The 13,214-nt window shown below is 58.5% G+C and overlaps 1 protein-coding gene across 1 annotated transcript in view; it reads left to right on the forward strand.

Annotated features, from left to right (window-relative positions):
- Positions 1-13,214, forward strand: part of EPPK1 (epiplakin 1) — a 20,249-nt gene that overhangs the window by 6,648 nt on the left and 387 nt on the right. The window contains exon 2 of the mRNA XM_042837469.1: positions 11,172-13,166. Within this exon, the coding sequence (XP_042693403.1) occupies positions 11,172-13,166 (1,995 nt within the window). The remainder of the gene's footprint in view (positions 1-11,171; positions 13,167-13,214) is intronic.

A 13,214-nucleotide genomic window follows, 5' to 3' on the forward strand; every position in this document is an offset into this window, starting at 1 on the left:
ACCTACATGCAGCTCCTGCGCCGCTGCGTGCCCGACCCGGACACGGGCCTGTATTTCCTTAAGATTTTTGCTAAGTAATTATAATTATTGTCTTTTTTTTTTTCTCTGTTATTTCCATGGTGAACAATTTTCAGTCTGTTCCAACTTGTTTTGCCTCTTGCACTTTTGCCTCCCTTTCTTTTCTCACCTACTTGCCTTGTTTTTCTTATTCTCCTTCGAGCTCTTTCAGTATTTCCTTCTTCGCTTTCATTTTGTCACAGTACTCACGCATGAAATATGGTTTTGAAGTGACTCAGTGATGCATTACGTTATAGCGTCTAATCCTGTTTCTTTTATTACCTTCCTGGAATTCATGAATCAGCCCAGCTTATCTCCGCTCATTTATGTGCAATATATTGTATGCTTTCTTCTTATATGGACAAAATCTGCTGCAGTATTCGCTGACGTGAGAATGGAATTTCTGTTTCCCTTCTCATGCCTGTTCTTTACGCACTGAACATGTTTGCACCGATCTCCACGGCACTGACACGGTTTTAGGCTCGCACATCCGAAGCTTACATGCAGGCACAGCACCCTGCTTACGTTGGCTGCTCCTGGAGGGGTTGCTGAGCTTGCTCTCACTGCCCCAGCCTGCTTCCTAAGGGGTCCCTGGGCCGCTTGCTCTCAGCCGAGTGCTGGTTGGTCTCTCACTGCTTCGTGCGCTGCAATCACTCGGTACTTACTCTCATAGCATCCTCCTCACCGTGTGTGCTTCCCCTCCCTCCAGTTCTCTTGTTCTGTAGAGAGCCTCCATAGAGTTTTTCCATGAGATCCTCACGGGTGATTGGAGATAGCAGCGGGTGCCGTGCCGGACTGCTGGCCGGGGCCGTGCTGGGAGCAGCGAGCAGCAGGGAGCTGCAGGAGGGAGCCGTGCCCCCGCTGCTTCCTTCCCTCATTTCTCAGCTCTGCAATCCCCTGTGTTTCCCTCAGCTGTCCTCCTCCGGGTGCAGCCCTTGTGCACGCTCCCACATCGCAGACGGCCCTGGGACCGCCGTGCCGCACGGCGCTGGGCTGAATAACTGAGCTGAATAACTCCGCTCCTGTTTAATAAAAGGAAACTTACAAGCCTCAGATGCATTGCTTGTGGATGTTCGTAATTAACACGGTCTGGAAAAGCGAGTTTTCACTGCTGTCTTTAGAGCTGGCAGGAGGTGAGATGCGGAGATCAGCCACAAACCTCAGCGGAGCAGCAGGGACGTGCGGGACTCCCATCCCTGGGGGCGTCCCAGGGGTGAGCAGATGTGGCACGAAGGAACAGCGGCGCGCTGGGGACGGCTTGGGGTGGGACTTGGTGATCTTGGAGCTCTTATTCAACCTTAATGACTCTGAACACATGATCGCATGAGCGGGCATGGTGGGGACGGGTTGGGACCCGACCATCTCCACTTGGACCGCTGCGATCCTGCTCACCACCCTGAGCTGAGAGCACACAACTAATTAATGTGAATAATTACACGCGACAGCCACACGCTTTCCTGCCACGTGACGCTTTGGGGGCAAAGAGCCCTAAAAAGCCCCGTTTGGAGCAGGATGGGAGATGTGTGACCACACGCTGCCTTTTTGGCCATCGCACCGGGCTTCTGGCGCTGGGGGTTCCTGACGGCAGAGCTGCGTGTTTGCGGTACGGCGCGTCCCAAAACGTTGAGGTGTTGTCACAGAGCCGACCAGATCAATGTGTGTCCGTGACAGGGGCTGCAGGCCTCTGCCCTCCCCTCCCACCCCAGTCCCACAAAAATGGGAAGGAAGGAAGGGAGGAAAAGAGCAGCGGCAAGAATCTATGGAGGAAAACTTATTTTACTGTAATATCGGAATACAAGATAACACAATAGATACAATTTAATTGAAATTGAGATGAATAAATCAGACAGGATGAGAGAGAGAGAGTTCCCAGGGCCGAGTCAAACCTGAACAGCTTGGAACGGCCAGGAAAGCGCCTGCAGCACCACTGCAAGGCAGCCAGAGAGCGGCCCACCTGGAAGGGCCAGATCCAGGGACTGCTGTCATGTACAGGGATGGGAACCTGGGGTTGGGGCAGGGACACTTTAATGCCCCGTACACTGCATGGTGTTTGGATGTGGAATACTGAAACCATAAAAACACGGAACCATGACATTCCACCCCTTATTCTACATCGTTACGTCATGCTTAAAATAGAGATACGTATATACAAACAAACAAAAAATGATCAAAATGCATCACACGCACACACAGCTGTATGCATAGACATAGAATTACTGACTGCACTCTGATGCCCTCGAGTCACCAAGGGACAGAATCAATCCATATTTCTGGAGTGACCGGGGGCTCTCAAGAATTGACTGTGTTGGAGGCTGAGATAAGCCTCACTGGTAAGGACTGGCAGAAACACCCTATTGTGACGGGCCCAGGGGCTCCATGTGTTCTAGGTATTGATTATCGCAGAAGGGGGCATTTCAAGGATCCCAAGGGGTATCGATGGGCCTTTGGAATAGCTGCTGTGGACACAGACGACATTGAGCAGCTGTCTGTTGTTCCTGGCCTGTCAGAAGATCCCTCTGTTGTGGGGCACTTTAACACTTTAATGCCCCGTACACTACATGATGTTTCTATGTGGGTCTGGCCTCTTCTCCCAGGCAAATAGCAGGAGCCGAGGAAACGGCCAGAAGTTGTAGCAGAGGAGGTTTAGGATGGACATGAGGAGAAACTTCTTCTCTCAGTGCTCAGGCCCTGCAATGGCTGCACAGGGAGGTGGTGGAGTCACCATCCCTGGCAGCGTTCAAGAGGCGCCTGGATGAGGAGCTGTGAGATGTGGTTTAGTGCTGGTGGTACTGATAGCAATGGGAGGGGGTTGGACTGGATGAGCTTGCAGCTCGTTTCCAACCTTGTGATTCTGTGATTCTGTCCTGTCACTACGTGCCCTTATAAAAGTCCCTCCCCAGTTTTCCTTCAGGTCCTGGAAGGGCTGTAAGCTCTTTCCAAAGCTTTTCCCAGGCTGCAGAGCCCCAGCTCTCTCAGCCCATCCCAGTAGGGGAAGTTCTCCAGCCCTCCGATCATCTTTGTGACCCTCCTCTGCACCCCCTCCAACAGTTCCACTTGTGTTGGGACCCCCAGAACTGGACGCAGTGCTCCAGGCGGGATCACACAAGAGCAGAACAGGGGGCCTGCAAAGCAGGCAGCTCGTTCAGCCGCTTGCAAAGCTGAAAGAGGAGCAGACGTGAGTCCGGTCCACGTTCTGGAGCACCGTGCAGATTTCCCAGGGCGCCACCAGCAGCTCCTGGCACAGCGACAACTGCTCTGGGAGGAGAGCAGCAGCGCGAGGGGTAATCATGCACCACGAGCACGCGTGCCCTCTGCTGTGCTGGAGCTGCGGAGCAAACTCTCATGCCAGGGCTCGATGGGAAGCCGGGAGATAAGAGAGTTCGCTGGAAAGGCTGCAGGAAGCCCCGGGCTCTTTGCACGGCCGCGGATCTGAAGCACGGCTGGCTGAAAGATGCTCAGAGTTCAGTTCCCACAGAGCTCCCAGTTGTGCAATCGCTCAGAATAAAAAGGATTTTTGTCTCTTCTGTTTGCCCATAGCTGCTGCTCGCGCCCATCCCTCAAGTACTGGGCTCGGCCGGTTCAGCGTGCGTTCCAAAGAGCTTTAGAATTGCAAAACATCCTGAGCTGTCAGCAGGGACCCACGGGGACAGAATGGCTTCGGCCGGAGGGGGTCCCAACCCCACTGCAGGGTCACACAATCGTTAAGGTCGGAGAAGACGTCCAAGATCCCCCACCCCCAACCCATCCCACCGTGATCGCGTCCCCAAGCGCCGCGTCTCCACGCTCAGGGATGGGGACTCCGTCGCCTGCCTGGATCCCTGTGCGAGGCGCAGCAGCAGCGATGTGGGCACCCGCAGCCGAGGGGACGTTCCCCAAACCCCTCACTGCAGCTTCACGCGTCCTCGCGGGCCCTGAGCTGCGCCGTACGAGCGGCTCCAGGCACATCGGCTACAGGGAATCCCGGCGCAAGAGCTCCACCGTGCGCCGCCTTCTGCAGTGCGCAGGGCATCAGGGCAGGCTGGAGCCGAGCTGACGGAAAGAAGCTGCGCTAGAAGGGACCTGGGGCTCCTGGCGGCCAATGGCTGACTGACCACGAGCCAGCAGCGTGCCCTGATTGCCAAAAAGACTGATGGGACCTGAGGTGCCTTGCACACAGCACGGCCAGCAGGGCGCGGAGGTTCTCCTCCCCTCTGCTCTGCCGTGATGGGTCACTGCCAGAACCCTGCGCTGGGCTCCCAGTTCAGGGCAGACTGGGAACTGCTGGAGAGAACCCAGCAGAGGGTGCGGAGATGGTGGGAGCCTGGAGCACCTCCGGATGGGAACAGGCTGAGAGCCCCGGGGCTGTGCACCTGGAGGAGGCTGAGAGGGATGCGATCAGCGCTGATCGATATCTGAAGGGTGGGGTCGGGAGAACGGGGCCAGGTTGGACTGCAGGATCTCCAGAGATCCCCTCCAACCCCTGCAGTTCTGGGGTTCTGCGTCTGCTCTGAGCCCACAGCCGTCCATCCTGAGCTGCACGGGGCGGCTGCAGGGGAGCCGTGTCAGCACCTCCAGCAGGGGACCTTTCCCAAATCAAACATCGCCAAAGCATCCTTGAGGAAGAATCTCATGTCTCTGATGTGGTTGGCAGCTGCTCCAGCCAAGGACACCCACAGCTTCCGGCAGGTGAGGCCATGCCACCGGGCTGCGATGCCCGTGCGTCCCTTCCAGGCTGCCCTGGAAGCTGCAGGACCGGCCGCTGCATCACCCAGCGCTGCAGGGCTGCGCTGCACAGCATCCCGTGTGTCCGTGTCTGGGCTTTGTGCAGCTCCCTGTGCCCTGCACCCTCACTGTTTTTACTCCTTACCATAAGTACAACCAAACGAGGCAGGATGCGGCTGCGTGGCAGCACGGCACTCCAGTGCCTCATGCTCTGACCCCAGAGCGATGCTGGACAGTGATGCTGCGCTTCTCTGCCTTCTCCTCCAGCATTCCTCCTTCAGACGTGGTGTCACCTGCATTCTCGCAAACCTTCCAGCTCCTGGCACAGCAAAACGTGAAGTCACTCTGTTTTGGTTGTAAACCAAAACGGGAACTGCAGCCCAACCCCAAACTCTCTGGTGTGCAAAGTACACGAGGCGTGGTGTCGGCTTGCAGTGGCAATTCAGCTGCCTTGCAGAGAAGGACAGAACGGGTGAAACTATCAGTGCTGCTCAGCAAGGACACTGCTTGCTAACTCAGCTGCAGGTTTTGTCCTCATGCCATCCTCCCTTGCCAAAGCAAGAGCACCACGTCTGCCACTGAGAGGGGCCACACCACAAACACAGCATGGCTGCTGCTGAGATCATATCGTAGAATCACAGAACCCCAGCATGGCCTGGGTTGCACAGGAGCACAGCGCTCACCTGGTTGCAACCCCTGCTGTGTGCAGGTCGCCAACCAGCAGCCCAGGCTGCCCAGAGCCACATCCAGCCTGGCCTCCAATGCCTGCAGGGATGGGGCATCCACAGCCTCCTTGGGCAACCTGTGCCAGTGCCTCACCACCCTCTGGCTCAAAAACTTCCTCCTCGTATCCAACCCAAACCTCCCCTGTCTCACTTTAAAGCCATTCCCCCTTGTCCCATCATTATCCACACTCAAGATGAGTCACACCACTGCCTCTGCACCAACCCCAAGGAGCAGTGGTGGACTGGAAAGCATCCTCCAAGATACTCACAGGACGTGGTGCAGATGGAGGAGCAGCTGCAGGGAGCGAGGAGCCGGCCCCATTGTGCCAGCATCCCAAGGTGAGGGGCTGGTGCTGCTCCTAGGATGGGATGGGAGCTCTCCCTTAAGCCTCAAGGCTAACATGGAGCACCAGGAGCAGCAGAGAGGGAATGGGCACAGCATAGCCTGTAGATCTCCAGCTCAGCCACTTCCAAACAGCCACTGGGAGTGCCTTAAGGCCCTGGAGAAAGCAAACTGCCCAGGGGCTGAAAAAGAAAAGGCAATGTCACATCACAGAAATTGGCTGAGGAGAAAGGAGCAGGATGAAAGGCTCAGTCCTCATCAGTACAGAGCGACCTAATTCTCTGCTAACGAGGGAATAGGACGCAGGTGAGGCACCATCGTTTCCAAGGGATGCAGCTCCTGGGATTCACGGCTGATTCACTGTAGGTGGTGCCTGTGTGCAGTGTGGGCACCTGGCTGCCCCAGGCAGGCCTGCACACCCTGCAGGAGATGCGTGCTGTCGGAGCAGCCGTGCTCTGCTCTCTGATCCGCTCTCCACAGCCGTAGTGGGAGCCTGGGCTGTGCTGCAGTGAAACAAACCACAGCCTCTGCTCTGCTGAGTGCAAAGTGATGCATCTCTGAGGGAAGCCGCCAACTGCAGCATTCAGAGCCAAGTGTCCAGGATCCAAGCTGGTGGCCCAAATGAGCTGGGTGGCTGTGGGTGGTGGTCCGGAGTCACTGGGAGCACTTGGGGGAGCAGTGTGTGTGGCTGCAGTCAGTGCACGGAGAGCACAGGGCAGTGGCACACCGCCTGCTGCCGCCCTTGGCCAGGCTCGTGCTCAGGGCTGGTGCTGCTCGGAGCAGGGCATGGAGAGGATCCTCCTGCTGGCGCAGGCACCTTTGCAGCCCTCGTACCCGACTCCAGCCAAGGACCCGGCCCTGAGCAAGGCTCTGTCTGCAGCACAGCCCAAATATTGAACCTTCAAACCTACACTGAGGTGCATCGGCTCGTGGCATCGGCAGCTGGTAAGGAAGGGCTTCTGGGGAGGGAGGAAAGGCAGCAGAACCGGGTCCTGCGCATCCATCCCCTACACAAAGGGACCTCCTGCCCAGGTGCTCTCAGCAGAGCCAACCTCCGTGGTGACTCAGAGGGAAAACGCTCTGTGTGCTGCTCATCCAGTCCATCCGGCGAGCACCCACGCAGGCAAGGAGGAATGTGCACCCACAGCAGAGCCCGGGGAGGGCAGGGCAGGGGCTGGGAACGCCTCTGAGTGGGGCACCACCTCACACGCACCCACACGGGGATGGACACACACACACACACACACACACACACACACGTGCAGCTGCACACAGAGCCTCACACAGGCACATCCACGCACACGCACCATCGGATGCGCGCACGCATTTGAGTCGCACACCTCAGCGGTGCGGTCAGAGGTTTACGTGTGCGCACCGCCAGCCTCTGAGCACATGCACAGCTGTGCAGTTACGCGCCGCAGCAATCCAGCCCAAACCACACTGCTGCTAAAAGAAAGCACCAGGAGAGCTGCGTTCACCAGAGCTGCGGCTGTGGGTTGACGGCACGCGGCTCAAACGCGGGGCAGAGCCTCAGCTGCATCCAGCGGAGCCCCTCGCTCCCTGCTCCTGCACATCCTGTGCCAGCCAGCGACCCGGCGAGTGCCCTGAGCCCCCAGGCCGGTGCTGGCTGCCCTGCTCTCCAGGAGCACAGTGGTAACAGAGACACTGCTCACAGAGGCTGCGGAGCGTCCTGCTTGGAGACCTTCAACTGCTGCCTGGACCTGGCCCGGGAGCAGCCGTTCTGGGCTGCCCCGCTGGGGTCCCTGCCGACCTCCACTGCTCTGTCATTCTGTCATGGGAGAGATGTCCATCCCAGAGCAACTTCAGCCCCAATGACCGCCTGTCAAAAGTGCCTGCGTGGTCACGGCCCCACCGGGAGGCAGGCTGGACCTCTGTCCCCCACGGGAAGCAGGGAGGGCTGCGGGAGGCGGCTGCAGCTCCTGCCCCAGCTGAGCTCAGACCCATAGAGGCCTCCAGAATATCAGGATCATGCATCAAGAGATGGTGGGAGCAGAGCCCAGAAGCAGCGCTGCGCCCTCGGTGCCTTCCATGGCCATCACTCGCTCCACCTCCTGCCAGGGATGCCCCCCACACGTCGCAGCATCGGTCTCTGCCCCCCAGCCGGCTCTCGGGGCAGCTGCAGCGCTGCCGAGCCACAGCGGCCGGCTGTATTTTGGCTGGGTTCGTGGCACGGGGCAGGGCCCGCGTGTCAGCCCCCGGGGCGGGGAAGCGGAGGATTTAAATGGGGAGCCGGCCTCGGCTGCTCGTCCTGCCTGAGAGGCGGTGGGAGGAGGAGGAACGCAGCCCGGTGGGGAGCAACGGCTCCGGATCGGTGTCCAGCAGGTAGGACACGACCCATCTGGGGAGGTGGGGGTACCGGGACCACTGGGCAGCCTGGCACAGCTCTGGCTTTGGGCACATCGGGGACACCGCACAGCTCAGCACAGCTCCAGAGTTGCACGCTCTGTGCAGACCCCAGGGGTTTGCAAGGGTTACAGAGTCCCCTCCTCTGCCGCTGCCATTTGGAGGGCAGCTGAAGCCATGGGATCGGGTGAGCAGGAGGGCTCCGGGTACGGCACAGTCCTTGCTAAAAGGAGATGAAGTGATGAAGTGGCTCCGGGGCCGATGGAGCGGGTGCTCTACGCGATGCGCTTCATGTCGGGACAGCAGGATTTGGGGGGAAGCAGCCAGAGCTGCGGGACCCTCCTGAGCCCACAGGACAGAGGGCTGTGCTGAGGTCTCAGCTGGGAGCCTGGCAGTGGGGCCATGAGCACCAGGCTGGGGTGCAGCGATGCGCACGCTGCCCAGGGTGCAGGCAGGGCGAGGGGCCACGGCTCACCCCAGCCAGGAAACCGCTTCCATCAGGGCCTGGAGCTGCTGTGACAGCCAAAAAGGACGGCGGCCGCTGCCCCGGGAGCTGCGTCTGCAACCCAGCCCCAGCATCAGGAGCGCTGATTAGAGACGGCTAATGATAGCCTGCCGTTGGGCAACGTCCTCCCGTGTGGGGTGTTCACACGACATCCGTGTCCTACATAGGTGTCTCCTGCTCCGGGGTGTGACAGTGACTCTGCTTTGCAGCGCTGAGGTGGCACAACTGGCCCCGCACCTCCAGGGGGATTCAGCTGCAGGGAAGAGGCTCCGTGGGGCTGGGGCTGGGGGGGGGCTGCAGCCCCTCAGCCACAGGGAGCCCGGAGCCAGGGCAGGTGATGCAGGGATGCAGCGTTCCGGCACCGTGATCAACCTCCGCCAGCATCGATGCAATATGTAAATGGATCGAAAGCAATGACTCAGAGACTTTTGGACCAGTTAGGTAAACATCAGGGAATTAAGCTGTGTCCTTGATAATTAAACTTATCATTAACGTCAGTCACTGCAGCTTTATGGGAGATGGGTGTTCCCAGATAAATGTGAGTTTTGTTGTTGCCGTGCTTACGAGATCCATGGCCTTATCACCAAATGATGCTGGGGATGCTGAAAGCTTGCGGAGCTTTCATAAGAGAAAGAGAGGGATCTTGGGAGAGATCCCTTCAGCAACGCTAAACAGACCCCGAATGTGTTCAGCTCACGAAATCCACTGAGCCGAAAACAGAGACTGCCACAGGAAGCAGGGAAACGTTACACGTCACCTCATTCCCCATCCTTCCCATTGTCCACTTCCAGCTCAGGATGGAAAGGAGAGTTGGGCTGCAGGGGCCCTCGCTCTGACCCTGCACAGCTCCGACAGCGCAGCAGCTACCTGGGTTGGGGCTGCATTTCTGCGTGAAGGGCACTGCAAGACTGTGACCTGTCACGCTTATTGCAAAGCACCCGTGTGAAGGGGAGAGCCCCCTGCAAACAGCTCCCACTGCAGCGTCCCCAGCAGCTTTCTGTTCTTAGCCCTCCCTGACTCTGCCTTATACACGCATATATCTTCATTCCCATAACAATCAGATGAAAACAAAGGGAGACCGCTCAGTCCCCCTGACAGCCCCAGGGGCCGGGAGATATTTCCTACAGCTGTTTCCCCAAACATCTGCAGAGCATCCCTGCCACGCTGCAGGGAGAGCACACAGCCAGACCAGCCCTCCCAGTGACCCTGCCCTCATCCCCAGGCTCTGGAACAGGTTGGAACGGTCGCAGGGTGGTAACGGGCACAGGCCACCAACCCTCCCTCAAGACCGTCTCCAGGTGCACCTCAAAGTCAGTTCTGGCCACAGAGCCGTGTGAGCATTGCCTGTGGCACCAGGTTAAGGAGGTGAGGAGAGCGTAAGGGACTCGAGATGGGGCTCCGCCAGCCCTGGGGCCTCAGAGCCAGCAGAAACCCAGGCACACCTCACCCCCAGCAAACCTCGGCCTTACAGATGGTCTCCGCTAGTTCAGATTCTCTCTGCTGCATTGGATCTCAACAGCCCTCTGCACCCATCTGCCCAATTCCCATGGACCAATCCCACGGCCTGTGTTGAGACCACGGGGCAGGAGGATCTGTACAGCACTGAGCGGAGCCGTGGCCACAGCCCACACTCACGGCCCACCAGTGCAAAGCCAGGCAGTGTGACGAGGACGAGGGGACGAGGGCAGGTGAGGCACAGCGCCGGCCAGCAGCTCTCTGCAGCAGGACGGTGGCCAGTGGCAGCAACATTGGGATGTCAGCACTGCTTCTTGGCATGGCTTCTGACCAGAGAGGCTGTGATGCCCCGTCCATCCCTGGAGGTGTTCAAGGCCAGGTTGGATGGGGCCCTGGGCAGCCTGGGCTGCTGTGAAACGTGAAGGTTGGTGGCCCTGCCTGTGGTGGGGGGTTGGAGCTTCGTGATCCTTGCCATCCCTTCCAACCCAGGCCATGCTATGATTCTGTGATGACTTCTGCTGGTGGGGTGATCACTGATTAAATCTGCCAAGCCCAGGGCAGCACAGCAGCCAGAGAGAGGTGAGCAGGGGCTGTGCTCACTTTGTGCCCTGTGCCCAAAGCAGGCAGCAGAGGCGTCGCTCAGGAAACAGGAGAGGAAGCTCTCAGAAGCCAAAGATCCCGGGTGTCCAGGAGGCCTAGCAGCTCCTCAGAGGACTCTGAGAGAAGCCAGGTTGTCCGTGCTGCTTCCTGCTTTCAGGCTTAGGGCTGCCACACGGCTTCTCTTTGCTCACACCGTGAGAGCGGCTCAGGAACCCGTGTCTCACCAGGTCTTTTCTTTCTCTCTCGCCAGACAAACGCGGTGCTCCACGGCAGCAGGACTGTTGCCCAGAGACAGAAGATGAGTGGAGCCCTTCAGAACAACAAGCCAAGCAACACGGCAATGAACCCGACTGCAAGCAGGCGCACAGAGATGCGCGGGGATGGGAGTAACTTCATAGCTGGCGTCTTCATCCAGGCGAAGAACAAGAAGCTGAGCATCTATGAAGCCATGATCAGGGGGCTCCTGACGCCGGGCACAGCCCTGGTGCTGCTGGAGGCACAGGCTGCGTCGGGGCTCCTCACCGACCCCGTGAGCAACGCAAAGCTGTCAGTGAAAGAGGCGCTGAGCGCGGGACTCATCGGCAGGGATTTCTATGAGAAGCTGCTGTCAGCAGAGGGAGCCGTGACCGGGTACACGGAGCCGTACACGGGACACAAGATCTCCCTCTTCCAGGCCATGCAGAAGGAATTCATCGTGAAGGAACACGCCATCCGCCTGCTGGAGGCCCAGATCGCCACCGGCGGCATCATCGACCCCTCCAACGGCGACCGCCTGCCTGTGGAGGCGGCCCACCAGCGCGGCTACTTTGACCATGAGTTGTGCCAGTTCCTCCTGAACCCGAAGAACCAAACCAGAAGCTGTTTCGACCCCAACACGCACGAGAACCTCACTTACACGCAGCTCCTGCGCCGCTGCGTGCCCGACCCCGACACGGGGCTGCTCATGCTGCACGTGATGGACAAAGGATCCGTGCTCTTCCAGCTCAACAAGGACGCCCGCAAAGCCCTGCAGGCTGCCCGCACCACCGTCAGCGTGGGGCTCTTCCAGGGCTCTTCCAGCGTCACCGTCTGGGAGCTCCTCTTCTCTCGCTACATCTCTGATCACCAGAGAGAGGAGCTGCTGAGGAAATACAAAGCAGGGACGGTGACCGTCCCGGAGATGATCATCATTCTCACCGCCATCATCACTGGGGTGGAAACGGGAAACGGAGACCTGGGCTCATCTGCAGCAACAGCCGACGGTGAGATAGGAGAGTCACAGCCGGCGCAGGATGCGCGCTCCCAGGAGCAGCAGTTGAGAAAGTCTTTAAAGTCTGCCACCATCCATGTCGCCGCCGGTGAGTTCCAGGGACAAAACGTCTCCTTGTTGGATCTGCTCTTTTCCACATACATCCCTCAGGAGAAGCGGCAGGAGCTGCTGGAGCTGTACAGGGCAGGGATACTGAGCACGGAACAGGTGGCTGCTGCTGTCAGCACCGTCATCAACGGAACAGAAGCTGCGAATATCAGACCCACGGCGAATGCTGGGAATCCACAAAAAGCAGCGTCAAGGGCAGAGGAAAATGGGGATGGCTGTTCAGCACAAGACAACGCCTTGAAGTCTACCACCATTGACGTCCCAGCCGGTCAGTTCTCTGTGTGGGACCTGCTCTTCTCCAACTGCATCCCTGAGGACAAAAGGCAGGAGCTCCTGGAGCTGTACCGTGGAAGGGTGCTAACCCTGGAGCAGGTGATAACTGTGGTCACCACTCTCATTAAGAAGAAAGAATCTACAGGCCGGAAATTCCAAATTGCAGTGAAGCACTCCAGCAAGGACGCCGTGCCAGCAGCCGGAGAGAAGGACGATGAGTCCTCCAAAGAGGAGCCATGGGAAACGGCCTTGAAATCCACCGTTGTCGACATGGAGGTCGGAGAGTTTCGCGGCCACAAGGTCTCTGTGTGGGACCTGCTCCACTCCAAGTACATCCCTGCAGAGAACAGGAAGGAGCTGCTCGAGCTGTACCAGGCTGGAGAGTTAACCCTTGAGCAGGTGAAAACCGTTGTCAGCACCATTGTGGCCAAGGCAGAAGCAGCAAAGATGGAGCAGTCAGCACACGTGAGCGGTCCGAGGGCAGAGATGGCTGCCACAGAAGCAGAGAACAGCCTTCACCTGCAGGACAGCACCTGGGAGGAAGCCTTGAAGTCCACCACAGTTGAGATGGCAGTGGATGAGCTCCAGGGGAGACGAGTCTCCTTGTGGGACCTGCTGTCCTCCGACTGCATCCCTGAGGACAAAAGGCAGGAGCTCCTGGAGTTGTACCGTGACGGGAAGCTGCCCTTGGAGCAGTTGACAACTGTTGTCACCACTCTCATTAAGAAGAAAGAATCTACAGGCCGGAAATTCCAAATTGCAGTGAAGCACTCCAGCAAGGACGCCGTGCCAGCAGCCGGAGAGAAGGACGATGAGTCCTCCAAAGAGGAGCCA

Source organism: Centrocercus urophasianus, unplaced genomic scaffold (genome assembly GCF_019232065.1).
Source record: "Centrocercus urophasianus isolate 14NV4802_14NV808 unplaced genomic scaffold, USGS_Curo_1.0 seq_702, whole genome shotgun sequence".
Classification (NCBI taxonomy): Eukaryota; Metazoa; Chordata; class Aves; order Galliformes; family Phasianidae; genus Centrocercus; species Centrocercus urophasianus.